The sequence below is a fragment of the Mesoplodon mirus genome, assembly GCF_964341445.2.
Source record: "Mesoplodon mirus genome assembly, chromosome: 5".
NCBI lineage: Eukaryota > Metazoa > Chordata > Mammalia > Artiodactyla > Ziphiidae > Mesoplodon > Mesoplodon mirus.
Genome location: NC_138980.1, coordinates 32,858,977 through 32,886,812, shown reverse-complemented (window position 1 = coordinate 32,886,812; position 27,836 = coordinate 32,858,977). Strand labels below are relative to the sequence as shown.

At 61.2% G+C, this 27,836-nt stretch overlaps 2 protein-coding genes across 2 annotated transcripts; both read right to left on the bottom strand.

Moving 5' to 3' along the window:
* Positions 1-408: 408 nt before the first annotated feature.
* ABCA7 (ATP binding cassette subfamily A member 7) lies at positions 409-17,421 on the bottom strand (the record flags this gene model as incomplete). The annotated part of the gene is given in 64 exon segments (XM_082623217.1): positions 409-504; positions 508-555; positions 657-897; positions 1,408-1,500; positions 1,823-1,895; positions 1,898-1,904; positions 1,987-2,121; positions 2,704-2,762; positions 2,765-2,844; positions 3,080-3,186; positions 4,244-4,306; positions 4,362-4,482; positions 4,554-4,615; positions 4,617-4,684; positions 5,412-5,526; positions 5,628-5,683; positions 5,686-5,765; positions 6,053-6,168; positions 6,402-6,420; positions 6,422-6,499; positions 6,866-7,035; positions 7,121-7,298; positions 7,412-7,444; positions 7,680-7,862; positions 7,864-7,931; positions 8,143-8,144; positions 8,147-8,162; positions 8,166-8,241; positions 8,324-8,445; positions 8,670-8,824; positions 8,901-9,005; positions 9,219-9,267; positions 9,524-9,715; positions 10,017-10,115; positions 10,205-10,389; positions 10,568-10,705; positions 10,879-11,033; positions 11,134-11,158; positions 11,161-11,264; positions 11,625-11,796; positions 12,029-12,071; positions 12,073-12,134; positions 12,418-12,613; positions 12,705-12,926; positions 13,516-13,738; positions 14,092-14,111; positions 14,113-14,269; positions 14,323-14,529; positions 14,531-14,569; positions 14,571-14,649; positions 14,652-14,733; positions 14,737-14,754; positions 14,758-14,868; positions 15,012-15,146; positions 15,444-15,490; positions 15,493-15,814; positions 16,042-16,122; positions 16,426-16,502; positions 16,655-16,766; positions 16,813-16,896; positions 16,900-16,929; positions 16,933-16,982; positions 17,175-17,268; positions 17,356-17,421. Coding segments are annotated over 64 exon segments (6,501 nt in total).
* Positions 17,422-19,768: 2,347 nt separating this feature from the next.
* CNN2 (calponin 2) lies at positions 19,769-27,590 on the bottom strand. The gene is made up of 7 exons (XM_082620368.1): positions 27,437-27,590; positions 23,519-23,640; positions 22,927-22,993; positions 22,689-22,826; positions 21,645-21,761; positions 21,346-21,492; positions 19,769-20,770 (listed from the first exon to the last, which is right to left on the bottom strand). The coding sequence occupies exons 1-7, from the start codon at positions 27,497-27,499 to the stop codon at positions 20,495-20,497; spliced, it is 930 nt and encodes a 309-aa protein (XP_082476494.1). The 5' UTR covers positions 27,500-27,590; the 3' UTR covers positions 19,769-20,494.
* Positions 27,591-27,836: the final 246 nt, after the last annotated feature.

The following is a 27,836-nucleotide window of genomic DNA, read 5'->3' as shown; positions in this document are numbered from 1 at the left end:
CCAGAACCACGTGGGCACTTAGGGGCCCCAGGACCATTGTCCAGGCTCTTATGAAGGGCAAACCTGCAGGGAGACATGCCCCAGCACACCGCAGAGGACTTCAGAGCTGGGAGTCCAGTCGGCTGCAGCTGGGCTCTCATCTGCCCCCTAGATATTGCACCTGTGTCCACAAACTAACTCCTGCACACACTCGGGTGCCAGGCCCGGTATCCAGACATGGAGAGCCATTTTTGGACAAGCATGCAGCCTGACGCATGGACACACGTGCGTAGGGCTTCACACCACGACTTCTCTTTATTCCCTCCAGGGCAGCAACCCCTCAGGGAGTCTGGGTCCCGGCTCCAGCCCCTCTGACCTGCCTTGGTCACTCCCAGGGCCTCCCACCAGCTCCACGGAGGAGAGGGAGACTCAGAGCACCGTCTCGGCCATGCTGTGGTCCTCGAGGAACTGGGTGGTGAGTTTGGGGGCCTGTGGGCCTGGCACAGGGTCCACCCCCACTTCTGCCTACTGATCGTCCTCCTCCTTCCCCTGGTCCTTGGAGGAGTACAAGGATACTTAGTGCTAGGCAGCCCAAGGAAACAGGAGGGGAGGTCAGCTGGAGGGTCTGGCCCCCAGCCCCACCTTTACCACCAGCCCTGTCCTGGTGCTGCAGTCACCTCCTCCAGCGTGGTCTGGCTCACAGAGAAGTCCTCCACACCGTGCTCTGCGCCACGTGCCGCCAGCTCTCCAAAGAGGCGCGCCGAGGCGCCGCGCCCTCCCAGAGGCAGCTGGAAGCACAGGCGGCCACCGTGCACCTCCCGCAGCTCGGCCCCCAGGAACGTGGCTGCCACGAAGGCTGCCGCCGACTCGGACTGGGACACGGGCACCCACAGGGTCAGCGTGTGGCCAGCCCCGAACCTAGGGTAGGGTGGGGTAGGGTAGGGTGGGGTGGGGTGTGGTGGGGTGGGGTGGGGTGTGGTGGGGTGGGGTGGGGTGGGGTGGAGTCCCACAGCCCGCTGTTCCTTAAGACCCACCCACACCACCCTCCAGCTCTCTCCTAACCCCACCCCTATACCTGGCTCCTCTTGACCCCCTGCCCAACACACCTGACCCCAACCCCTGCTCATCCTCACCCCCCCTACGTGCTCATCCCTTCTCTAACCCTGCTCCTCCCAGGCCCCACCCACACAATGCCACACCCCAGTCCAATCTCTGGGTCACGCCCACTTGCAGACCTTCTTGTGTCCCCGCCCATGGACCCACCCTCAGCCATCAGACCTCATCACCCCTCTCATCCTGCACAGTCCATGATCCTTGTCTCTTCCCCGCTGAGAGCCAACTTGGCCCCGCTTGATCTCCCCTCCGGCCCCACCTACACCCCCACCTGGATCTGCCCGCACCCAGGCCTTGAAGCCTCACCCCACTCACCGGCCCTGGAGATGCTGCGTGCTGCCCAGGCAGCGGAACCGCCCGTTCACCATGATGGCCAGGCGCATGCAGAGCGCCTCACACTCCTCCATGCTGTGGGAGCCCGGAGCCGCGAGCTCTGGCCAGGCCTGGACAGGCGGTGCCGGGCACTGGGCTGCTCCTGCTGGGGACCCTCCAGCTCTGGACCACCCTGTGCTCTGAACACTTCCTGTCAGGCCCAGACTGCTCTGTTCCCTGGACCGGCTACCACCTCCGTGTGTTCTCCCACTCAGGCCTGGCATCCTCCCCCAAGGGAGGACCACCCCATCCCCTGCAGCCCTGTGCTCTGAAAGCCTCTAGCTCAGGCCTGGTCCACCTTTCTCCCCAGGCTGGAGCACCTGGACCCGCAGACCCAGGCGTCCGGTTTGGGGCCCACCTGTGTGAGGTGGGCGCCACGGCCGGAAGGCTGTTCCAGAGGAAACGCTGTGCGCCGGGGTCCATGCCAGTGGTGGCTCGTCCTGGGAGCGGGGAGATGCTTAAACGTGGCCCCACCCCACCCCTACTCTGCGCACACGCCCCCCCACCCTCCCCCTCACATACCAAAAGGACCACAGCTAGATCCTCCACCAGAGCCACGGCTGTCGCCAGCTTCCGCTTGTTGCCACGGCTGTAGGTGCCCGCGGGCCTGTCCGCATACTGAGGGAGGCCCAGGCACCCCAGGCCCGAGCTTGCTGTCTGTGGCAGGACGAAGTGGGAGGAGGAGAGTGAGCATGTGGGGGGGGCCGGGTCAGAGTAGGGGGACCAGAGTGAGCAGGGGGGCCAGGATAGTGGGGGTCAGAGAATGGGGGGCCAGATTGAGGAGGAGGGCCAGAATGAGGGGGGGCAGAGTGAGCATGGGGGAGCAGGGTGAGTGGGAGGGGCTAGGGCGAGGAAAGGGGTGGAAGGTAACTAAAGGGGGGGCCAGAGTGAGTACAGGGGCGGGACTGCTACCAGGGGGCGGGGCCAGAGTAAGGGAGAGGCAGGACCTGACCCAGGGCTGGAAGCCACCAGGAAGCCCGAAGCAGGACGTGAGTAGGCGGGGCCATAGCCAGAAGGGTCAAGGAGGGAAGGGGCGTGTCCCTAAGCAGGGAGGACAGTGGGAAAGGGAGGTAGACCCAAGTGAGTATGTAGGAGCTGGGGGAGGGCAGGGGCGGGGCCAGAGGACCAAGCGTGGGTGGACCTGGACTCAGGGTGTGGCCAAGGAGCACCAGGGTAGGCTGCGGTCCAGGGGCGGGATTGGGGTCGGAGACCGCAGGGGTTGGTTGTGGGGAGTGTCACCTGGGCAACCTGGGCCTCGGGGACACCGCGCAGGCATGCAAACAGCTCCAGGTGCTTGCAGCGGTCAGCAGCTCAAAGATGGCATCCGACTGAGGGCAGTAGCCCGTGTGGCAGTGTGCTGCGGCCGGTTCCTGGGCCACGCTGGGGATGGGGAACAGAGAACTTCAGGAACTAGCTGGGCCCCGGCCATGCTGGGGGCAAGCAGGGGTCTCAGGGCCCGCCCACCCACCCACCCACCCACCCTAGTAAGGGACAGAAGGTGTCTCAGGGCCAGGTTCACCCGGCAGGGGTGTGGGGGTCAGGGACTCAAGCCCCACCCGGTCCGTGCATGCAAAGGCGGGGGGTGGGGAGGAACAAGGGCTCCAGAGCCCCTCACCTGTGGCCTGCCAGCACCACCTCGCCCCCGCTGGGCACCGTGTCCCCAGTCACCAGGTGAAACGTGGACGTTTTCCCCGCTCCGTTCACGCCCAGCAGCCCGAAACACTACGGGTACACCCAGAGACGGTACTCACAGAGGCCTGGACACTTGTCCCAGCATCTCTGACTTCTGGGGGTGGGTTACTCAGTTTCCACCTGGAGGGCTGTGGACAAGGGGACCCCTGGGGCAGATACTGGGGTGTGTAGGTAGGCATAAAGCTGTCACAGAGCAGGAATTCTGGTTGGCATACAGCATGTGTTTAATCAATCCTGGCACGCAGTAGGTATCCTATAAAGGTCACACACAGCCAGTGCTCCATAAATATCGAGGCAGGAGATTTCAGAATGTTTCCTGCCATGCAGTGGGTACCTGATGGCAATGGCACCTGGTGAGAATTCATGCTGGGTGCGCACTCAGCCCAACATGGAGAGGTTGGCTGCACACAGTAGGCACTTGCTAAAGAGTGACTGCAACACTAACACACCACACGTGTGCACAGGCATGTGCCAGCCCCTAGTAGGTGGCCAGTAAACGGCCCACAGCAGGAAAGTTTGCACAAAGCAATTGCTTGAATGTGAACTGGTACAAAGCAGGTGCCTACTAAATATTGGTTGTTAGCAAGTGCTTGATACATATATAGTAGGGGCTCAATAAATGCTGTTGGTTTGATAAAAGTTGATCATCACAAAGGTGACATTCAATACACTTTTGGTACACACAAGGGGGGCTCAGTAATGCTTTAGTGTATACAACTGGTACTCAATAAGTGCTAGCACATAGTAGGTGCTTGATTAAGGCAGCAAGCACATGTATGGGAGCCCAATAGATGCTCAATAATAAATCTGTCCTTACTAGGATCTTATTAATACCTTATTGCACACAGTAGGGATCAATAAATGTAAGCATTCAGTAGGTGCTTAATGAGATTTGTTGGCTCAAAATAGGACTTCAAATATTGGCAGACAGTAGGTACTCAATAGAAGTGCCCAGTAGGTGCTCAATAAAGGGCAACAGGCTCACAGTAGGCGTTCAGTAGAAGGAGGTAGGCACACAGTAAAGAGCACTGGGTGCACAGTAGGGCAGCCTCTCACCCCTGCACCAGGACCTCCACCCTGGACTTACCTCAACAGGGGGAATCCCCAGACACAGGCGGTCGACAGCCGGTGTCTTCTGCCCAGGGTACACCTGGGAGGGATGCAGGTCCATGAGAAAGGTAGGTGGGCCAGCACTCTGCACCCACCTTGGTCAGGTCCCTCAGCACCAACACGTCCCCCTGGGTGGCTCCTTGCACCACCCGTCCCCGCTCACGGGCCACATCCTCATCCTCCTCTCCCAGGGTGGGCAGCAGCCTCAGCTTGGGTCTGAGGACAGAGACACGAGTGGGCCCAAAGCCAGATCCCAGCCCCTACCACCCTCCGTGGTCCCCCCTGACTGTGGCAGGAGGCAGTTGTGGTGCTGCAGCAGGAGTGTAAAGAGGAGGAAGGTGGGGCCCCGGCATCGACATGGCCAAGAGGTTCTTGCCGACCACCTCCCGGCGCAGGGGTGACTGGAACTGCCCATCTCCTGTGAGGACATGAAGGAGGGATTGGGTCATTTTAGGGGTTTGGTTTCTGGGCCTCTCCCCATTCAGGTCACCTTGGGCTCTTAAGGGAAAGGATCAAGCTGAATAGGCCACTCAACTGGGGTCTAATTGGCATGGAAAACAGCGGCATTGGGGCTTCCCTGGTGGCGCAGTGGTTAAGAATCCGCCTGCCAATGCAGACGACATGGGTTCGAGCCCTAGTCAGGGAAGATCCCACATGCCGCAGAGCAATGAGGCCCATGTGCCACAACTACTGAGCCTGCGCTCTGGAGTCCATGAGTCACAACGGCTGAGCCCGTGCGCCCAGAGCCCATGCTCCGCAACAAGAGAAGCCACCGCAGTGAGAAGCCTGAGCACCGCAACAAAGAGTAGCCCCCGCTCGCCGCAACTAGAGAAAGCCCTCGCAGAGCAACGAAGACCCAAAACAGCCAATAAATAAATTAATTAATCTATTTCAAAATATATATAAGAAAAAAAGAAAACAAAATCAGCGGTATCACCACCTCCCTTATTTAGGGCCTTAGACCTCTTACAATGTGACCAAGTGGAATTAGATTTTATGGCTGGTTTGCTGCATGTCTAACTTGACCCTCCAGCCCTTGGGGGCCACCTAAGACCTCCAGGTCTCCTCCTGGGGGCTACTGTTTGTCCCTATCCTGTAGAATTGACTCTCGTCTGGCACTTCCCCACCTGGAGGGAAGTTCTCACCCAAGCGCTCAAAAGCGTCAGCCATGGCCTGTTTCCTCACCATGTCGATCAGCCCCCAGCCCAGGCAGAAGTGAGGAAAGATAAGGAAGACCTGTTTCAGGATCCGGCTCACCTCCTATAACTTCTACTCAGGGGCAGGAAGAAGGAGGTGGGTAAGGGGCTGAGGCCGATGCCCAGTCCAACCCCAGCCTGAGGCCCAGCCTTGTCGGGTCCCACCTGATCAGAGAAGAGCTCGAGCACAAAGGTGGCCATGCTGCCGTTGATGCCGATAGATTGATGCAGGTGAGCACCACGTAGGCCATGCTGGGCATGGAGAAGGAGGAGGCTGGGTACATGAGCGGTGTGATTGACCGGCTGAGGGGTAACAGGAGCCACTGTTACTGCCAGACAGGAGCTGAGCAGCCCTTTAAGGAATACAGATCTCCCTTCCTAATTCTGTGTTGTAGGCCTCTATAACGTGGGTCAGGCCAAGATGAGCTTTTAAGGTCTCCTCGGCACACCACTGAATTAGATCACACTTGGGGTCACTTCAGAGCTCCATACACTCTCCTTCGGAGCTGCTACAGAGCCCCATCTCCCTCAACAGTGTTGGTGGTGGGGGGGGTCAGTAAGAACAAGCCCTGAAGGGCTAGGGGCCTCATTCATACAGTAGTGGCAACAGCAGGAGGGCAGGCAGGTTGGCAGCGGCCACGTACGCCCTCTGCTGGAAGGCCAAAAAGATGAGCACCACAATGGACACTGGCACCAAGTAGTTACACTGCATTGGAGATGGCAGTTTCCCCCCTCAGTGTGCAGAGGTGGGAACTGGCACCCTCGGCACTGTGCCCCACCCTGACCTCCTCCCTGTGCTTTGGGTAGCAGGACATGAGGTCTCCCACAATCCCCAAGACTTCACTTGGGCCATCCTAGACAAGTCCCTGCCCAGAAAGGGCCAGAAGGGGCGGTGGCAAGTGGTGGCGGGGCCCCCACCCCTCCAGGCAGTCCCCACACCATGTCCCAGAGAAAGTTCAAGGGTGAAGCTGGCCGGGACAAAGGACATGGCGAAGACCACACAGATGGAGACAAGCATGTCCACTGAGGAGGCCATCCTGGGGGCGAGGGTACATGAGCTGTTCAGAGGGGAATTGTGCACACCACTGATGGGAAAGAGGTCCTCGGGGCTGGGCACAGATTGGGGAGATGGCCTGAGCCATTTCGGATCATTAGGCAGAGAGAGGTTTTCCAGGTCTCTAGTAGAATAAAAGTTGATGTGACGAAGATGTGCAGGCAGCTGGGGGAGACTGGAGCCCATGGAGCCTGATGATGTCCCATTACCCTGGCCTAGGGAGCGGAGAGGGGCAGTTCCTGTTCCCCATTTACACAGCAAGAGCATGGCAGAGTGTAAATCCAACTCCCACCGCCCCAAACAACAGAGAAACAGAGGCTGGGTGGATACACAGAGCTGGGGGACTCACAGCGCAGCCTCAGACAGCTGCTCCTTGGTGAGGTTCAGGGGGTGATTGAGTGTGGTGATGCTGTGGGCACGGCGGGCGGGGCTTGGCGGCAGGCAGGCACGTAGGAGAGTGTTGTTGGCTTGGTTGACAAAGGCCACCACGGCATGCCAGCCCTTGTTGTTGAACCAGATCTGTGGTACGGTCAGGGCCAAGGGGTCAGCATGCTGGGGTCAGACCTACGCCCAGCAGCGCCAGCCCACCACTCCCAGTTCCCACCCTGAGGCCATCCTGAATGTCCAGACGAAGAGCCCATGCTGTGAGGTTGTTCAGGATGCAGTCGAGGGCCCCGCCCAGTTGGGGGCTCAGCAGTGCCCGCAGCTCCTCCACAGAGCGGCCCACCTCAAGCCCCGAGGGCAGGCCCGGGTCTCGGCCCCCCAGGGAGAAGCCCCCATATCTGTGAGGCAGGGGAGGAGGGGCAGCTGAGGGTCGGGGAGGATGGGGTGGCAGGTCCCCCAGCAGGCAGGCAGAGGGCACAGAAATGGAACCCAGGCAGGGGACACTCCTCACCTGACCTCGTTCACCCACTTCTTGGTCTTCAGGCTGTGAGAGAGACACACACAGACAGAAAGATGAGTGAGACAGAGACAGAGGGATGCTGGGGAGTTGAGTTGGGTGAGAAATAAAAAGGAGGAGGCATAGAGTGCTCCCAGGAGGCCCCAGCCGAGAACCCCAGGCTGGACATCCCCCTCTCCCCAACCTCCCCAGGACCAGAACACTTCCTCCACCTGAGGACCCACGCTACGGCCGGGCACACCAAGTCCAGGGCAGTGCTCACCCTTGGCGCACCAGGCGTGGGTAGGTCTTGACTAGGAAGTCAGACAGGTTCCAGACTGTTAGGTTCTGGACTACTTTGCCCAAGCTGGTCAGTGCCTGGGGAGGCGGGGGGTTGCCGGCCACAGCAGGACAGTCGGGCAGCAGGCGGTGGGCACGAGGCTGGCTGCACTGGCAGGCAGGGGACAGACTCCGGAGTCCAGTTGCCGCTGGCCAAGACCTTAGCCACATCTGCAGCAACCTCGGGCACCGAGAACTGGCAGACGGCAGGCTATGTGCACTCAGGTGCCCTGCGGGGGTGGGTGCGGGGCTGGGGCACCCGGCTTCCAGGGCTCCTGGAATGTGGGGGCGCCCAGCTCCCAAGCAGGCATGGGGGATACCCGAGGCACCCTGAGGCCCACTGACCAGAGCCCAGATAGGGAAACTAAGACCAGAGAGGAGAAAGGTCCAGGCTGGCAGGCCCTCACCTGTTGGAGTTATTTTTCAGCTAAGTCTTCTCCAATCTGGCCTCTTCCAGCAGCGCCTCAAGCAGGCGGGCACGTTCAGGGTCCCCTGGGGCATCCTCGCTGCACAAAGGGGGTGCAGGTCAGGGCTGTACCCACAGGCCCCTGGCGCTCCCACCACCAGGCCCCTCTCCTCTGCACCCACCTGAAGAAGGACACTTGGGCGCCGTACGTGCTGGGACTGAGCTGCAGAGCCGGGTAGTATCCGAAAGGAGGCATGAGGCTGAACACTGGTGCCAAGCCCACGAAGAGGGCAGACAGCACAATCTGAAGGACCAGCCCATCAGCTCCCCTCCCAGTCTACCCTCCAAGCTTGCCTGCACCCTTCCCTGATCCCATTCTAGAACAATCCATGGCTCCCCAGTGCTCCCCAAAAAAAGTGTTCAGAGTGGGGGATATACCTGAGGTTAGGCTGTTGAATTAGGTCACAGAGTAGAGAACAGGCACTCAGGGTCCCCCACACGCCCTCCCTGGTGCCCGGCCCCCCTCACCTGTGCAAACAGGCCACGGCGGCTGCAGCGGGCAAGCAGGAAGCGCTTGAGAAGCAAGGCCCGGAGCTGCTGGTGGGCCTGCGCCCAGCCTTGTACACGGCCTGTGGCGTCTGACCCAGAGCCCTCCAAGGCCTGTGTCTCGGGGGCAGATCCCGCTGTGAGGGATGGGAGGGTCAGTGCTCATGCCCTGGGGACCATGATGGGCCACAGGTCCAGGTGGGGACAACTCACCTGGCCCCCCAGTCTCCAGGTCTGACTCCTCTGGCAGAATCTGGAGCCTTGCAGTCGCGTCCAGATGAGCAATGCCTGAGCATGGGTGCTGCCTGGGCCTACCATCTGCAGAGTTACTGGTGTTGAGGTCAGGGTCACGGTTAGTGTTCAGCCTGGGGTCTGGGCTAACACCAAGGCTCACAATGGAGGAGTCAGGAATCAGGGGTGGAGGTCAGGGCTATGCCTTGGGCCACGTCAGCCAGGGATGGGGACTTAGTCTAAAGTCAGGTCCAACTCTGGGCCAGGGTGAGGGATCAGGACAGGGACCTGCGGCTGCACCCTCTGGGCCTGTGTCCACAGCACAGTCCTCCACCACCTTCAGGAAGATCTGGGGAGACAAAGCAGGGGGCTTAGAGCCTGGGGACACAGGGGAGGGACGGGAACTTGAGAGCCATCACCCCTCATACACTGGGGGTCCCCAGGCCTCCAGGAGGGCCCCTGAGTCTCCAGGCTTCTGTGTGTACCCTGCCTCCACCCTGGGACGCCCAGCTGTCAATAGGCAGACTCCTCTTCAGCCTTCCAAGCACCACCTCCTCCAGGCAGCCCTCCTCCCGGCACCCCCACACCTCCCCCAGGAGCCACACCTCCTCCAGGCTGGTGTTGGAGATTCCGAAGCCGGCCAGTCCCAGCTCCCCCAGCCGCTGGTCCAGTTCGCGGAAGAGTTCAGTGAAGCTACCGTCCAGGGCACCCGGGTAGGGTAGCGCCAGCACCAGCTCATGTGGCAGCTCTTTGACCAGCTGTGCCCTGGGCACGTGGCTCTGCACCAGGGCCAGCAGCTGGGCATGTCAGAGGCCCTAGAGGCGTGGGCAGTCCTGGCTCCTGCCCCGCCCCTCCTATCCCTGCCCCCCTGGAGAAGGGGCTTGGGTGACCCACGAAGGACCTGTCCCTGAGGGCAGAGGACATCAGGATTAGGTACCCAAGGGCAGGACTTGACCCGGGGTCAGAGCCAGAGTCCACCCAGGGTCGGAGTCCAGGAGTAGGTCTTTGTGTCGGCTCAGCCCAGGGTCAGGGGTCAAGTCCGGGGTTGTGAAGCTCTGTTGCCCTGAACCAAGCCACTGCCATCCAACAGACCCTCACTCTGGCTCTCCCACCCCGGCCCTCACCGGCAGTACTGGCCTGGCTGCCTGTCTCCCTTTCCTGCCCAGGATCCATGCTATCCTTCAAGTCAGTGTCACCCTGCGGGCAGAGGGGCACCAACTGCCATGGCCATCAGGGCTGGCCAGAGCCTTGAGGGCCAGGGGTCGGAGGTCAGCTCCAGCCCTCACCTCTTTGCTGGTGGCCAGGGCTGGGGGACCCTTCACCAGTGTCAGGTAGTATCCGGAGCCCAAATGATGCCACAGGAAGAGCGGGGAGCCACAGAAGCACAAGTGGCCGCCTGCCACCACTGCCACACAGTCTCCCAACAGCTCTACCTCATCCAGGTGGTGGGTGGAGAGGACCAATGTGCGATCTGAGCATGGGACCCAACCAACTCATGCCATCAGGCTGCTGAAGCTATGGTCTCTGCCCCATGTGGTGAACTCCTACTCATCCCTCAAAACCCCATTCCCCCAAACCTCTTTGTCAGAAACACCTTCTGGCCTCTCAAGCAGAATCCAGGGGAACCTCAGGCCACCCCCAATTCTTACCATCATGGTATTTAAGCAGCAGCTCCCGAATGCCTCGACAGGAAGCAGGGTCCACACCAGCTGTTGGCTCATCCAGGATAACGACTTGGGAGCGACCCACAAAGGCAACGGCCACTGAAAGCTTCCACTGAATCCCACCTGGGTTGGGACAGGGGTTGGGATCTCAGCAGAACCCACAGGCTTGGGCAGGGCTACCTCCCTTCTTCCTGCACCTCTCCCTACCCACCTGGACCTCGGTTCCTGTCTCCTCTGGCATCCCACCATCCTCAGGATAAAGCCCTAGCCCCCTCCCCATCCTCATCTCTGCAGACCCAGAGGCTCCTCCCCAGAGAGGTGGCGAGTCTGCGCATGCCGCTTAGGGACCAGCCCCACATCCTGCATCAGACGGTCCTGCTCAGGGCCCACGGCAGCTGCACTGAGACCCTTTAACCGCCCATAGAGCCAGACGTGCTCATCCACGGTCAGCCTGTGGCCATGGGCAAAAGACAGCGTGGCTACCACGGTGGGCAGGGGCCCAGAGAGCACCCAGCCCCCCACTACCATGCCCCAGGCCCACCAGAACGCACATGTCAAACAGCACACTGTACTGTGGCAGACTCCCAGGTGGAGCCGGATGGCTGCCATATTGGATCGGACATCGTGGCCCAGGACACAGGCGGAGCCAGCAGTGGGTGGGAAGAGGCCGCTCAGGATGGACCTGGGGGTGCAGGGATCGCAGAGCAGCTGCTCCTTCAGAGGGAGAAACTGAGGTTCCCAGAGGAGAAGCACCAGCACATACAGGGCACCTACTATACCGACTGAAGGAGTATCATGTTCCCATTTTACAGGCGAGAGAAAACGAGGCTCAGGGAAAATACTCATCGCCTACCTATTGGGTGTCCAAAGTGAACTTGCGGGGGGGATCCAAAGTGAAATAGGGAGGGGGGTGTCCTGCCCTCACTGTACAGACAGGGACCTTCTGACCCCAGATGTCCTTCCCCTTGAACAGGTGTGCAAGCAGAGGCCGTGGGGGGCGGGGAGAGAGGAACTGGGGGGGAGGGGAGTGACGGCTGCTCACAGAGTGGTCGTCTTGCCAGTCCCATTGTGGCCCAGAAAGGCGGTGACGAGGCCCTGGTAGAAGTCCAGGCTAAGCCCGTGCAGGGCCGGCTGCGGGTTGCCAGTAAAGCGCTTTTCCAGGCTCCGTATGGAGACCCCTGGAATCAGGCCAGGGGGCGCCTCTTCCACCAGCACTGGGGAAGAAGGGCAGACTCAGCTATGGGAGTCCCCGGGGTCCTGGGGGCCGTTCAAACTGGTCTGTGGAGTCGGGGACTTGTGGGGCAGGGGTCTGTAGGAGTTAGGGGAGCCTCAGGGGGCCTGGAGAACTGGGGTTGTCCAGAGGATTGGGATCCGCGGGAACCTGGGTTTTGGGGGGGCCTGGGGATCCAGACAGGGAAGTGGCTGCTAAGGTCTGTTGGGCCTCACCCTTGGGGTCCTGTGGGGCAGGGGGCAGGGCCCTTGGGGGTCTGAGGCCCAAACCAGTAGCTCCTCCGAAAGGAAAAGTTCCATGGTTCGGGGATCCTGTACTCACCTGTGGGGAGTGGTGCTCAGTTACCCCTTGAGTCCATTCCCCTGGAGTGTGCCGGCTGCTGGCCATACCCCTGGGATTAGGGCATCCAGGTAGGAAGTAATCAGGAAGCCCTGCCTGCCCACCCCAGACCATCCCTCAAACACAGCCACCTGTGCGCATGTGCTCAGGTGCCAGGAATCCCCATCCTCTCACCTCGGGCTTCCAGACCCCTAAGCACCCCCCCATCCTGGGCCCCGCCCCTCAGCCCAGCCTCCCTTGCGCCTGTGCACCTCTTACGGCCCACCTGGGCACACGGTCTCCAGGTACCAAGTGGCGAGGCCGTAGAGCGCAGCGTCGAGCAGCAGAAAACCCGAGACCTGGGCCAGGCTGAAGACATTGGCTGTAGGCCCAGTGCCCACGTTGTGCCACTGCATGCCCTTGCCCTGCTCCTCCGGCAGTGCCAGGCTCTCGCAGCCGAAGGCCACGGGCAACAGAAGGCTCTGCGGGTTGGGGCAGGTAGGTAGGTGGGTGGAAAACAAGGGCAGCTAAGTGTGCCTCGCACCCCCGCACCCCACCCGACCCGGCTCTCACCGCGGCCACACGGCCGCCCACGGGCAGTTGGTCCTGCCAGGCCACGCACAGCACGTAGGGCAGATAGAGCACGAAGTAGGCGAGGCCCCCGCAGGCGGCTGCCAGGTTGGCTCGGGAGAAGAAGGTGCTCAGCAAGAAGCTCTGGACCACGGTGGCCACCTTGAAAGGCGCCAAGAACGGAAAAGGCACCACCGCGTGGCTGTAGGGGAGAATGTCCCCGAGCTACAGGGAGGCAAAGGCAGCTGGAGGGAGCGCACGGATTAGCCCAGGGACGCGCAACCCCGCGTGGCTGTAGGGGAGAATGTCCCCGAGCTACAGGGAGGCAAAGGCAGCTGGAGGGAGCGCACAGATTAGCCCAGGGACGCGCAACCCCGCGTGGCTGTAGGGGAGAATGTCCCCGAGCTGCAGGGAGGCAAAGGCAGCTGGAGGGAGCGCACGGATTAGCCCAGGGACGCGCAACCCCGCGTGGCTGTAGGGGAGAATGTCCCCGAGCTGCAGGGAGGCAAAGGCAGCTGGAGGGAGCGCACGGATTAGCCCAGGGACGCGCAACCCCGCGTGGCTGTAGGGGAGAATGTCCCCGAGCTACAGGGAGGCAAAGGCAGCTGGAGGGAGCGCACGGATTAGCCCAGGGACGCGCAACCCCGCGTGGCTGTAGGGGAGAATGTCCCCGAGCTACAGGGAGGCAAAGGCAGCTGGAGGGAGCGCACGGATTAGCCCAGGGACGCGCAACCCCGCGAGGCGCCCCCTGCCTGTTACCCTCCCGCGTACACGCGCACCCGTTCTGGAGCCGGGAAGGCAGAGGTGCGCCCACCTTGAGCACCAGCACGAGCCACGCGGTGCTGAGAAGGAAGGGCCCGAGACAGCTGAGGAACCAGCCCAGCCAAAGCACAGCGCCACTGAGCCCCATGGCGCACATCGTGCAGCGCAGCCTCGTCTCCTTCTCACGCACCACAGCCTTCACAGTCAGCGCCACCGAGTAGATCCAGGCCAGCGTCAGGAAGAGCGGCAGTAACTGGCTCAGCACGAGCAGGAACCTGGGGCAGTGGGCAGCTAGGGTGGAGGCCGGAGACCCCACGCTGCCCCATTCTGGCACGACGCTTCGCGCCCTGGGATCCCAAGGTGAGGCCAGCCGAGGATATTTGTCCTCCCTTATCATCAGACCCCTGATGGCGCCTCAGGGTTCCGGCTGTTAGGCCACGTTCTCCCAGCTCCCGGAGACCCCCGACCCTCAGGAATCCCTGCTCCTCCCGCTACAAGTCACAGGGAGTGGTCCCTCTAAACTGTAGTTCTCAGCCTTGACTACGTGAATATTCCAAATGGAACCCTGGCCGCACCCTGAGACCCGGGATCTGGCATCTGGGTGAATGAGTGAGGAGGGGGCGCTAACGCATCGTCCACGTAGCACGGGGTAGGGCATCTGCTGCAGGTAGAGGCCAGCGCGGGGCGCGGCTCCAGTGAGCACGCGCACGGCTGCGCGCTCCAGCAGGTCCTGCAGGTACACGAACCTACCCCACATGTAGCGCAGGTCCATCAGCGCGTCAGCAGCCGGACTGGGGTCCCAAAATCTGAGGGGAGTATGGGAGTGGCTGGGACCTGCCCATCACAACAGGCCCCCCACCTGTCCCTGATCGTATTGGTTCTTGTGACATCATCGATGTCCATGCGGATCTTGATATGCACATGGCCAGGGCCTGGGGACTGCGAGGAGTCCGGGAAGTCCTCGGGCTTCAGGAGGACGATGCCGACCCAGAAACGGTGCTCGGAGAGCAGCTCCAGGGCCCGCTCCACCAGGACAGCCTCTGAGAGCGCAGCCTCCAGCCTGTCCAGTCACGCCCTGCGGAGGGGCTTGGGCATGGGTCCGAGGTCCCAGGGTCCTCCTCTGGACCTGATGGTGGAGCCGCGTTTCCTCCTAGGAGTCCCACAGCAGGGCTGCCCCTCCCCTCGGAGAGATTTCCCCAGGTGGGCGGCCCCTCACCTCCATCACACGGCCCAGTGTGCCCACCAGGTGTCCCACATCAGTATGGGCCTCCTACCAGCTGCAGCCACCACTTCAGGGGTTCAGAAAGGCACGAAGAGCCTTCCCCCGGTCCTGGCCTCCAGCGCCTGGCTGCCTTCTTCCTGTGACCTGCAGGAGCCTCTGGGGGGTGTCAGGGAAGATGGGAGTCTGTTTCGGGCATTCAGGGCCTGTCACCCCTCTTCCCATCCCTGCGGCTGGAGCTCACCGTGGATACCACTTCCCAACTCCACACCCTTGCCCAGAAGGCCCTGCCCTTTGCCCAAATCCTCAGCAGGGCATAACCCTGCTGCCCGGCGTCCTGGCCCCTCCTGCAGCCGTGCGACGCCGGCGCTGTCGTTCGCGAAGTTCAAGAGCGGGGCACCCAGCAGCTCCCACACCTCCTGGATGCCCTTCAACAGCGCCAGCCCCTGGAAGGTTCGGTTCACCTGCAGGAGGCGGGCGCCGAGGTCTATGCCAGCCCTACCTGTTCACGAACTTTCCCTCCTCTGAGGACACCTGCCCACCCCTCCTGCTTCCCCGCCTCTGCTCCATCCTATGCCTCTGAGCGCTGCCTGCAACCTGGCAAACTCCTACCCCTTCTAGACCCTGCTTCCCGGACCCAGCCCAGGAGCAGCCTGTCTCCCGGTCAGGGCCCTCCCTCTGGCCTGGCTCTCCCCACCCTGGTCTGAGGCCGAGACCTGGGACCTCTCCCACGGTCACCTGGGCCGTGAGCTGAACACTACTTTCCCCAGGACCAGCGGCTTCAGGCGCCTCCAGAGCCGGCGGGACGGGGGTGGGCGTCCAGGGCCCCCACCAGCTCAGTGCAGGTGGAGCCCTGCGCCCGCCCATGTCCTGGCCCCACCTCCCCGGCTGGGAAGCCGGCTCGGCCACTCAGGCTGTGGTGTGGCAGGGCCCACACAAGCTCCTTCAGGTCACTGGCCTCGTACCAGGTGAGGGAGGGCCTGCCCACCGCCCACCGCCCACCGCCCACCGCCCAGCTTGCTGGGCCCCCGGCACTGCACAGGGCTTCTGCCACCGCCTCCAGGGGGCCACCTGGCCCTTGGGGTCTCCACAGCAGCGCCCACAGCTCCACCAGGCCGGGCGGCGCCAGGAGCTGGAGACGGGTCACCAGAGGGCCCGGGCAGGCTTCCCTTCCACGTGGTCCCACCGCCAAGCCTTAACCAGGGCAGGGGACTCCGCCAGGAGCACCCTCTCTCTCGTTTTGCCTAAGTGCCCCCCAAAACCTACCGAGGATAGGTGCCTGGGGCTGCCCTATCACCTCCCCTTCCAGGCACCCCACCCAGTTTCCTGGCTGGGGTAGAGGCTGCGCGGGCCTCTTACCTCCTGGGTCAGGTCTTCTGCTGCTTCCACAAGGCTGTCTAAGGACTCCTGGGCCTGGCCCAGCACAAACACCAGGGATTCCTGGGGAGAAAGACGACAAGGTGACAACGATGTTCACTGCTGTCTCACTAGGGGTCCAGTACCTTGCCAAGTTCCCAGGGGGTCCATACTATCGTAGGCCCCATTTTACAAACAGGGAAACTGAGGGTGCTAAAGGCAAATGGGCTTGTTCAAGGTTTCAGGGCTGGAGTATAAGGAATATCATTCCGGGCACCAGGGGGGGGGCCCACGCAAAGGCCTGGAGGCTGGCCCACGAGAGGCAGGGCGGGACTCCGTGAGAACAGCATCCTGGGCTCCAGCTGGCCTTGCCCTGCCCCACCTCACCCCTTGCAGCAGTGTCCTCAGCAGCTCAGTGGCCAGGGACGGACCCTCCTTGGGCTGGTCACTCAGCCGAGGCCCGGCTGAGGGAGTAAAAGCACAGAAACCCAGGGTTAGGCAAAGCTTAAACCGAGACACGCCCCACCCCGTGCTTGTTTCACAGCCCAGCAAGTGGAGACAGGTGGATGCTCAGAGCCCGGCCCCGCCCTGCCTGCCACGAGCCCTGCTTTCTCACCTGCTCCACGTGCAGCCCTCAGCATGGGCATCAGCTGCCTCAGGCTAGCCAGCATCCTGTGGGCCCTGGGGCCCCCCAGGACAGTGCGGGCATCTGCCAGGAGCCGGGAGACCTTGGAGACAGAGAGGGCGGGAGGCGGTGGCTGGGCGGCCCTCCACCCACCCACACCCGGCCGCTCCCGGCTTACAGGGAGTCCTGAAGTTGCTGAGGACGCCAGGCTCCTCGGCGGGCATGGGCCGTGGTTAGCAGGTGTTGTTCACGTTGCAGATGAGGCCCTAGAGCCAAGGGACGGTACCCGCTGACGGCAGCGGCTTGTTGGGGAAATGGCCTGCGGGGACGCCGGACGTGCGTGGGCTTCTCGTCTGAGTCCCCAGTGTGATCACAGCCCCGGCGACAGAGTGCCCCCTCTCAGCCATTATTCGAGTGCCCGGCCTGTGCTCCGCACTCTCACTGGGGCCCCTGTGCACAGGGTGACCACTGCTAACCCTAACCCCAAAGTGCTAGACGTTGGGAGGCTTACATTCATGCTGCTCAAGTTGGGGGTGGGAATGGCGTACGGCCACCAGGATGAAGAAGAGAAAGAGCGGCCACATCAGCTCCACCAAGAGCTGCATCTGCGGGGGCAGAACAGGCGGGGGGGAGTGGGGGACCGTGGGGGGCGCCTGGGCCTCCCCTCCCTGGCCCACCCGACCGGACATTACCGGCTGCCTCCTGCGGTACAGGAAATTCTTCCAAAGCAGCAGCAGCAGCTGCGTCCAGAAGACCATGGTGGGAATGGACAGGAGACGGGACTGAGGGGTCAAGCTGAGGACTGTACTGTGTGGCTGCGGCAACTCCGCGGGCAACTCCCTGTCCCTCTCTGAACATCATCAACTCTCCATCGCGCACGGCTCCTGGAAGCTCTTGCTTAGAGCCGAGCAAACAGTACGCGCTAATTAAAGGGGCTCCTGTCTCCAAGGGGGGGCGGAGTAAGTAAGCCAATGGGAGCCCTGCCCGAATCCGTCCTCGCATCTGATTGGTTGCGGGGCCCAGGGCTGCAGCTGGGGGCCCAAAGGCGATAAATTAATCCTGCAGGGGGTGGAGCCTAGGCTTAACTCTTTCCTCACCAGGCTCCACCCTAAGCCCCACTGGTGGAGCCTCCAGGTCCTGTCCCCCAGCCTCATCCCTAACCCGGGGAAGGATTCCCTTCCCCCCCCCCACCCCGCGCTCTTCTCCCATGATAATAGATAGCAACGAGTATTTTACACGACTGGCTGGAAGAGGGGCCACCCCAGGCCCCCAGGGAGACAGGCAAGTTACCTAGCTGGAGGCAGGGCCCCAGCTCTGCCCTCCCCTCACGTAGTATTCTTAGGCTCAGAAGACCCACAAGATCCAGAAAATGAGTAAAGAGCAGGGGCGGCGCCTGGAACCAGCGATTCCTGATCCTGTCCCTTGCTTGGAACTGTCCAGCCTGGCCTACTTCATCATTGTACAGATGGGGAAACTGAGGCCGCCAGAGGGGCAGGGAGTGGACCCAGGACCCCTGACCCTCACTCCAGGACTCTCCTTTACAAGTGGGTCCTGCGGGGAAAAGCCTCTGTTTCTGTATTGGTAAAACGGGGCAGAGAGCTTAGCGGCGTACTAATGGGGAGAGGGGCTGCAGGTGTAGGTTGGTGAGTCTGATGCCCATACCTCCCCGTGGAGACTTAATGATCAATTCTGCCGCGCCCAACACTCCCCGGCAGGGAGTGAAGGTGAGTAAGAGTCTGGAGTCGGGCCTCACCCCTGATTTCTCACGGAATCTGCCTCCTTCCCACCCATCCGCACCCCCGCATCCTCGAGCCTCAGGCCCTTCCTTTCTCTCCGGGACACTCCCACCGTTCCAGCTCCCAGCTCTTGCCTCCTTCCCTCCGCCCGACAGCGGCTGGAGAGAGCGGATCCTTTAAGAGGAGCCCTCGGGGCTTCCCTGGTGGCGCAGTGGTTGAGAGTCCGCCTGCCTATGCAGGGGACACAGGTTCGTGCCCCGGTCCCGGAAGATACCACATGCCGCGGAGCGGCTGGGCCCGTGAGCCATGGCCGCTGAGCCTGCGCGTCCGGAGCCTGTGCTCCGCAACGGGAGAGGCCACAACAGTGAGAGGCCCGCGTACCGCCAAAAAAAAAAAAGAAAAAAAGAGGAGCCCTCGCAGCCGGCGCGGTACCGCGGCAGCGACCTGTACCTGGCGTCCCGCGCCCCGGCCAGGCCCCGCCCCGCCCGCTCCCATTGGCTTCCATACCCGCCACTCAGAGGCCGGGCCAACCGGAGCCGCGCGCGCCGACGGGGGAGGCGGGGTCAAGCCGGGCCTCGCCGAGCCGGGTTTCTTAAAGGCATCGTTCGCCTCTTGCTGCAGCACCCCAAGGAAGAGGGGCGCCCGGCTCGTCCCACGCGGGTTGGCCTCCGAACACACCGGCCAGGCTGTCTTCCGTCTTCCCACGTTGCACAGCCGCCTACAATACCGCAGCTCCTGGTCTCAGGAGGTCCCTTTCTCCCCACTCTCCCTGGGGGACCCCAGTCCTAGCCAAACTCGCCCTAATACTCTTGGACTCCATTTGCCCATCCAGAAATGGGGGTTTGACTAGAGTCATCATTTGTTCATTCATTCATTCCACAAACATTCCTCAGTCCTTACAGTGGGCCAGGCGATGGCAGAAGGGGGAGGGGGCCTTCAACACCCTAAGATTATAATCTTGGGTCACGATGGTGACCCCGATTTGGAAGAAACCTCCAGATGTTTCCCCCTCCAGAAAATTGGGTATATTTCACAAGATCCTGAGGAAACAAGTGTGTGGATCCACAGCTCTGAAGGTGCTGGGAAAGGTGAGAAGTGTGGGAAGGGCTCCACGAAAGGAGAGTTTGTGGTGGTTGTTGTCGCTGGGGCTTTAAGGATGAGTAGGAGTTTGCCAGGAGGGAACTCCAGGACGAGTAAATGCACAAAGGCCTGGAGGCTGGATGAAGCCACCGTCCTGAGGACCTACTTAGAGGTTTGCTCTTTGCCCCACCCCCAGGTCTCCCCCACCCCCAGATCCCAGGACCCCAGAAGGTATCCAAGCCAGGCACCGTCCCCCAGGCTGTCTTGGGCAGCAACTCCAGCACCTTCATTTCCGAAAAAGAGGTTTTATTTCCTTTGGTCCACAGTCGGTATTTCACATTATTTCTTGGTCCCAGGGCTCCTGGGCAGGGGCTGGTCCCTGGGAGGGCCTCCAGGTGAGGGTCCCTGTGCAGTATTTGGTGGGGTGTGGGGACAAGTATGGGGGCTTCTGGCTTTGCCTCAACCACTCAGAACTGCACTATCCTGCCTGGGCCTCAGTGTCCCCACTGGGCCCCTGGGAGGGGCCAGGGCTGGTGGTCTGAGGGTCCTAGGGAAATCCAGTACCTCACGAGGCCTAAAATATTCTGGGACTGTGGCCTGACCTTCTCCCAGTAGCCCCCTCCACCATCCCCCTACCATTCCCCTGAAAAACAAAAAAAGTATTTTCATTTCACTAAAACGGCCTGAAACTTCTGTGGGTACAGAAACCACAAACTGATCAGCAGAGAAAAGAGAAGAAGGGAAGAAGCAACCGGAAACCACTTGGGGTCGGTCCCCCTCCCTGCCCGGGTTTCATCTTTCTCCCCTGCAACTTGGCCCAAAGCCTGTTGGGAAACATGCCTGGAGGTGCCCTGGCGGGGACCCCCACCCCACATGCATCTGGATATGGCCTTCACCCCTTCTCCCCAGACCTTCAGCTGGCAGCACTCAGACATGTAAGAAAAACAAAACAAAAACACAGAAAAGCCCGAAAACCCGGATGGGACAGTGATGGGAGACAGCCCGCATGGGCGCCTCAGTAGCCAGCCTCCTCCTGGTAGTAGGGGGGGTACCCTGGGGCCTCCCCCGGGTCTGGGACATCTCCGGCAGCCGCTGGAGCCCCATCGGCCGCTGGGCCTTGCGGGCAGTACTTGGGGTCGTATATCTGCCGGCCCAGGCCAAAGACCTGGCCGCTCTGATTGGCGCCCTGCGTGTAACCCATCTGCAGGGACATGGAAGAGTTGTCACATTTGTCTGTCCCCAGCTTGGTGTCGTAGATGTGCCGCCGGGTCCCTGGAGCCGTCATGCCCACCTGGAGAGAGAGAAGAGGCGTCAGGCAGGGAAGAAAAGGGGAAACAGAGGCCCCAGAGAACTTCCCCTAAATTCCCACACCTTTTCCCACCTCCCTGTCTTTGCACTCACAGTGCAAACTCCTACGGATCCTTCCAAGCCCTGCTCAGAACACCCTCTTTTCTGACTGTGTGCTGAGTTGATCTGGTGTTTGGGTCCAGCTCTCTCTCCCTGCCAGCCAGGAAGCTCCCCAGGCTGGGGCTCAGGCCTGCCAGGACGTGAATGCTCCAAAAGCATCACACTGATACGCCAACATAGCAGGAAAAGTGACAACTGCAGGGTCTAAAAATATCAGAGTTGGATGGGCCTCTGGGCAAAACTTTGAGGGAAACTGAGCCACAGAGCTGGTTAGTAACTTCCCCTGGGACACACAGCAGGCTGAGGCAGAGTCAGAGTCAGAGCGGGCACGGCCAGAGGGGTAGGAGGGAAACCCAGAGTGGGTTTCAGCGGGAGATGCTCTCAGCGACAGGGATGAGCCCTCAGGGTTTGGTAAGGTGGGTGGGTGGGTGGGGGCCCGGGGGGACTGGGGAGGCCCACCTGGCTGGCACACTTGTTTGTGCCCATCTGGAGGCTGATGGTCGAGTGGTCCATGGGGGGCAGGATATGGTTCTTGGGGTCGTACAGATGCCTTCTGGTGCCATAAGCCGTCATGCCTGACTGGCTGGCACATTTGTTGGTGCCCATCTGCAGGGACGCAGGTGGGAGAGGTCAGGCTGCCCCCATCAGGCCTCCAGACCCTGCCCCGAACTTGAGGGGCCACCAGGCTGGACAGGGCCTTGGTCGCATCACAAGCTCACCACCCACGCACCCTGGGGCTGGAGCAGCCGCGCACCCACCTGGAGCCCGATGACACACTGGCCCGCCTTCATGGTGGCATCATCAAAGTTCCGCTCCTGCTTTTCTGAGTATTTCACGCCGATGTCCACGCCACTCTGCAGCCCCTTTGTCTTGGCCTGGGGGGAAAGAGGGGGTGGGAGCATCAGGGAGGGGCAGCCGGGTCCCCCCAGCCAGGCCCGGGGTGTGTGAGCCCAGGGGAGGCCCAGGTATCTGGCTGCAACCTGCCCCCCGCACCAGCCACCCAACACCTCGGGCTCAGCAGCCCTGTGGCCCCCAGCCTTCCCTCCCTAGGCAATAGCAGCCCCAGCCTTACAGCTGCACAGGCCAAGAATTTTAGGGGGTGTCATCACTTCCTATCTCCCTCACCTTCCATCACCTCCTTCTACCCAGCCCCAGCCACTCAGCCAGGCCATGGCCATCGTCTCTCCCCTGGACGCCTGTCCCCCACGCCTCCCTGATCTCCCCACCTCACTACCCACGTGGCAGCCGCAGGGGGCTTCTGAAAGCACTGTTCAGAACACGATTCCCTGACATGAAAACCTCCTCCTCCTGAAACATTGTTCCAGCCCGTCTTGGTCTCTGTTTTAGACCCTAGGCATCGGCCTAACGCTTTCTTCTCCTTCAAGGCACTTCTCACGATTTATAATTTGTAAAACAATGATTTGAAGAGCAAACCCTAATGGGAACTCTGGGTGTTAACGAGATGTCCACAGAGGTTCACTGATTATGTAAAGTAGGGGGGGCTGTGCATGAGTGGGGGCAGGGGATAGACGGGAAGTCTCTGTACCTTCCACTCTGTTTTGTTGTGAACCTAAAAATGCTCTAACATAAAATTTTTTGTAAATAAAAAAATGGAGATTTGTTCGTTGTCTGCCCATAAAGGGGTTGACTGTGTCTGCCTTGGTCACCCTTGTATCCAAAGTGCCTGGCGCCTCATGGGTGCTCAGAAATCTTTGCCAAGGAATGAATGAACAGCATCTGAAAATCCCCACGTGGCTCGCTGTGTTACTTTGAGCAGATTGCTGCCCCTTTCTGGGCCTCACCTTCCCGGCCAGGGCGAGAAGAGACACCTGCACCTGTGTCAGATTCCCACTCTCAAACAGATCGTTGGCCTCGAACAGGTCCACAGGGTTCATGCCGTAGCTGACCATGGCCTTGATGAAGTTGGAGAGGTTTTCTAGCTGGGAGGAAGCAGGAAAAGGATAGTGAGGGGCCTCGGTCTACCCACCCGTCAGACGGGGTCCCCCAGCCCCATCCTCGTTCCACCCCCCCGTCCCTCACCTGGTGCCAGTTCTGCATGGAGCGGTTGATCTTAGGGACTGAGCCTGGCTGCAGCTTATTCATGAGTCTGGGGGCGGGGGGACATATGGGATGGTGGGGAAAAGGGAACCTCCATTAGTGTAGGAGAACTTCAGAGACCCAAGAGACTAATGCATACCTTCCTGGCCAACCTCACTGCCTCTCTCTGGGCCTCAGTTTCCCCTCTTGCAATCCAGTCTTCACCCACCAAAGATGCAAAGATGCCAAAGAGTTGACAATAACCAGCGCTGGGAGTATAATCCAGAACCACCGAGTTTGGGGAATGAATCTGGGAATTTCCATTAACATTTTTAAGGTGCAAACCATGGAATGTTTGAACCACAGCTGAATAGGGCGCAGCAAAGAAGGTCTTCCAGAAATGTTATAGGCTCTCCCGAGAGGATGCTCCCCGTTAGAGATCCTAGACAAAGCAGTAACACAAGAAAAAGGAAGAAGAGCAAGAAAGACCAGAGACCCATCAGGAAAAGCAAGCAGGTGTCACACAGAACGTGGAGCGTGACGTCATTGTGCAGAACAGTCGGGGTGATGAGCATATGTGGATACACGCACTCACGTGCACAAGATGATCCCATCCTTCAGACCCTTCTGGAAGTCGGGGCCGATGGAGAGGCCAGTGAGTCCCTCGATCCAGCTTCGGAGCTCTGCCTCCTTCTGAGGGTCATATTTGGATAGGAGCTGGAGGGGCAGAGGGCAGAGGGCACAGTGTTGGCGTGAGCACATACCCAGCGGGAGCCCAGTGAAGCTCCTAATGGGGCAGGGCCCAGGGCTCCAGGGGAAGAAAAGACCGAGGGGTCTGGAGGTCCCCACACCACCCAAGAAGACCCTTTCCCATCAGCACAGATAAACCACCTCAAATCTCTCACTGACAATCGTCAGGGCTAATCTACTTTCACTGGTGTCAAACCTCACAGGGCAGCCAACACAGCCCCGGAAGGATCTGACCCCATGTCCGCCACCTCCCTGGTCTTCCAGCACTAGAGACACTGGCCTTTCTCTGTTGTTTTTAAATTGTGTTGAGAAACACACAACAATTTTGAAGCTCATAAATCAGTGGCATTTAGTACATTCACCAGGTTGTGCAACCATCACCTCTGTCTGGTTCTAGAATATTCCGTCATCTCAAAAGGAAGCCCGTCCCTAGAAGCTGCCACCTCCCACTCCTCCCTGCCCTCAGCCCCTGACAACCATGAACCCACTCTCTGTATCTGTGGATTGGCCTGTTCTGGACGTTTCCCATCAATGGAATCACACCCTGTGTGGCCTTCTGTGTCTGGCTTCTCTCACTGAGCATCGTGTTCTCAGGGTCCATCCATGCTGTAGCGAGTGTCAGGCTTCACCCATTTTCATGGCTGAGTGATGTTACCGTGTGTGGAGGGACACGTGTTTAACCATTAACCTGCTGATGGGTATTTGGGCTGTTTCCGCCTTTTGGCTCTTGTGAATCAAGCTGCTATAGACATCCATTTACAAGTTTTATTTGAACACTTGTTTTCAATTCTTTTGGGTATATACCAGGGAGTAGAACTGCTGGGTCACAAGATAAGCCTAAGCTTAACTTACCAAGGAACCACCAAACCTTTCTCTGCCACTTGAACTGGACACAGGGCCAGTTACTGCCTCAGGGCCTTGGCACATGCTATCACTTTGGACTCAGATGTTTGCACAGCTGGGTCCCTCCCTTCACTCCAGCTGTAGCTTGGAGAGGACCTCCCTGACCACCTGGCTATGACAGCCCTCCTCAACGCCCCCACCCCCAGCCCTGCTTTATTTTCCTTCTCCACCTTCTGCCATATGTGATCTATCTCCTAGCTTACGTTCCATCCTCACTACAAGCCGTTCCATCCTCACTGCAAGCCACGCCGTCCAGCTCAGGCTGTCCCTGGATAAAGATGCTCATGGTCCTGCATCAGCATTCACTGCTGTCCACAGACACAACACTCCCCGCTCCCCATGACAGCATCTCACAGCACCCAGGACAGTGTGGTGTGCGGGCAGCCCCAGGGCGGCTCCCTGGAGGGGTGGTAAGAAGCTGAGGACCTGGCTGCCCAGCTGGGTGGGCTTCGACCCCAGACCCCTGCCCACCTTTACTCACGCCATCCCTGCCCCTCTCTCTTCCTCTCCTCCACACACCTGGAAGGCACAGGGACCCGGAGCTGCCTTTGCAGCCCCAAGTCCTCCTCCCAGCTCTGCCCCCAGCTCCCCATGACCATGGAAAGTTTTCACCCTGTGCCTCCATTTCCCCATTTATGTTTGAATTGTTTTCATTAGGCTTTCCAAACTTGGGCACCGCTTCCTGCTTCCTGCATAAAGCCCCAGATGTAGGACCAGGGCTGAGCCGCCCAGAGCACAGGGGACACAAAGGCGGGAGGTTGGCCTGCTAACCCCATCTGCCCGGTCTCTGGTTCCCGCGGGCCTCTGGTTCCCGCGGGTCTCTAGTTCCCGCGGGTCTCCTCTGGGAGCAGGAGGGCTGGAGGAAGCAGAGGGTGTCATTATGAGAGCCAAGCTTGAAGCAGGCAGGCTGGTCTGGACGCCTGGCCCGCCTGCCCAGCTGGGCCCCGTCCCCGACAGCTCGCAGGGGCCAGGGGGCCAGCGTCCCAGCAGAGGCGCCTGGCCCAGCCCCGCCCGCGGCGGCTGCCTTCCTCCCCGCTGCCCAGCCAGCCTTCAGCACATTCCTCCCCACCGCAAACTGCCAGGAATGCAGCCGCTGCCTCCCTGCTAAATCGGGACCAGCTGTTCCCAGTGGTCCAGGCCCCCCAGCCGGCCGGGGATCTCAGAGGGATACACTGGACCTCAGCCTGCCTCCGGGCCACGGCGGGGGTGGGGGACTGAGGCCTAGGGGGCTGGGCAGAGAGGGCCCCCGGTCTCACTCCTCCTCTCAAGCAGCTGGCAAAGTGGATGGGGCGTGGCTGAGAAGCCACAGGAACCTGGTTTCCAATTGGGGGTGGCCCACCCATTCTCCAGACCTGCAAACTGAGGGCTGGTCACAGGGAGCCTTCTGACCTCATCCCCGACAGGGCAGATGTCAACCTGGCTCCACGCACTCCATCGCAGGAAGCGGCCCCCACCCCGCTGGGGTGCTGTACTCTCACCCACTTCCTGGTGCCTCAGGGGAGATGCCTGGACTGCCAGGAGGACCTGTGGCCATGGGGCAGTGGCTGCGGCAGGTCTGGGTTCGAGTCCTGACTGACTCTGCCTCTGGCCAGCTGTGTGGTTCTGGGCAGTTTGAGCGATGTCTCTGAACCCCGTGTGCAAACCAGGGGTCCTAGACCATCTTGGCGCTGGGTGGGGCCCGTAAACACCCTGCTCCTCACCGTGGCATTATTGCTGGAGTGGGGAATTGTGTGTTTAAGCGGGAATCATGGGGAGCTTGCCCAGTGACCACGCTCGGTCCCTCGACTTCCCAAACGGGCTGGAAGGAGGAGGCTCCTTGGGGCTCACAGAGGTGATGCGGAAACTCTCCCTCGTGTCTGCAGGCCCTGGAGTGCAGACCGGGCAGGGGCCTGGAGGCTGGCAGGGCTGTGTCCCCGGCGTGCCCAGGCAGGCTCCCGGCAGGGCGGCTGCCGCCGTGGGACCACACTCCCAGGCGGCGGTGTGTGTGTGTCGGGTGGACAGGGATGACAAACTCCCCTTCCAGCTGGATGACCCTTGCGGGTCAGGCTTAGGACCTCCCGCAGGGCTGGGATCATCCTCTGCTCCTCGCTCCCTAGGTGCGCTGACCCTGCTGTGTGGCCTTGCAGACGTGCCTGCCCCTCTCTCTGAGCCAGAACCACAAGTGCTTTCTTTAAAAGTGTGTCCCCAGGTCCCAGCCCGCGTTTGCAAGTTACAAAACCCACATCTCAGGGTCACATTCAGGGGACCCCACGGGTCCTGAGGACGCCTTTGCTATCCCTTTAAAGTTTGTCAGACGGGGACAAAGAGAATGTGGAAGGGAACAGCAGGGGGGGCGGGGTGGAAGGCGGGCCCCCTCAACTCCACCTTCCCCCTGGGTGCCCCGCCTCCCAGGTGTAAGAGGTCGGGAAATTCCTGGGGGGGGCCACGGGCTTCTCACAAACACCCGGCCCGCCCCCTTCCCCTCCCCTCCCCTAAGCTTAAGTGGCCCCAAAAGCAGAAGTGGGGGAGGGGGATGAGAAGGGGTCCGCTGGGGTTCCCTCGGGCCTTCTTAGGCCTTGAAGCTCTGGAGGGGCCCAGGGCTGGGGGGTTGAGAGCGGTGGACGGGGGGCTTCAGGCGGGGGAGGGCTGGAGGAGCAGGGCTGGGGAAGGGGTTAGACCCAACCGCTCCCAGATGTTGGGGGCTGCCAGAGCACAGACCTCACTGCTTCCGCCGAGTTGGGGGAGCTTCGGGGGCACCCCCCAGAGGTTAGGGAGGAGGAGGGCCGCCCCCGACGCTGGGGGTCCGGCGGGGCGCCCGCCCTGCAGCAGCGGAGCGTGCGACGGGCTGGGCTGGCGGGGCGGGGGTGCGCCCCTCACTCACCCGGTTCTTGACCTCGGCCGAGAGCCCGTACGAGGGCCCCTTGTTGAACTGCGTGGAGCTCATGGCTGGCGGGCGCGGCGCCGCGGGAAGGGACGGGAAGGGACGGGACGGGACGGACGGTCGGCCGGGCTGGCTGGCAGGCGAGCCGGCGGGGGACGCGGACCCGGCGCCCCGCCCCCGCCGCTGATTGGCGCCCGGCGCACATGTCCTTATAAGGCCGCTCGGCGCCGGATTCCTGCGGCTGCGGGCTTCCTGAGCCCCTCAACCGCCCGACCCCCACCCCGGGGCAGCACCCCGTCTCCAGAAGCCCGGAGGGCCCCACCCCCTCTGAACCCACGGGAGACTGAGGCAGGGAGGGACGGGGCCCCGCACCGCCGAGACCCGGCACCCCTGCCCTCTC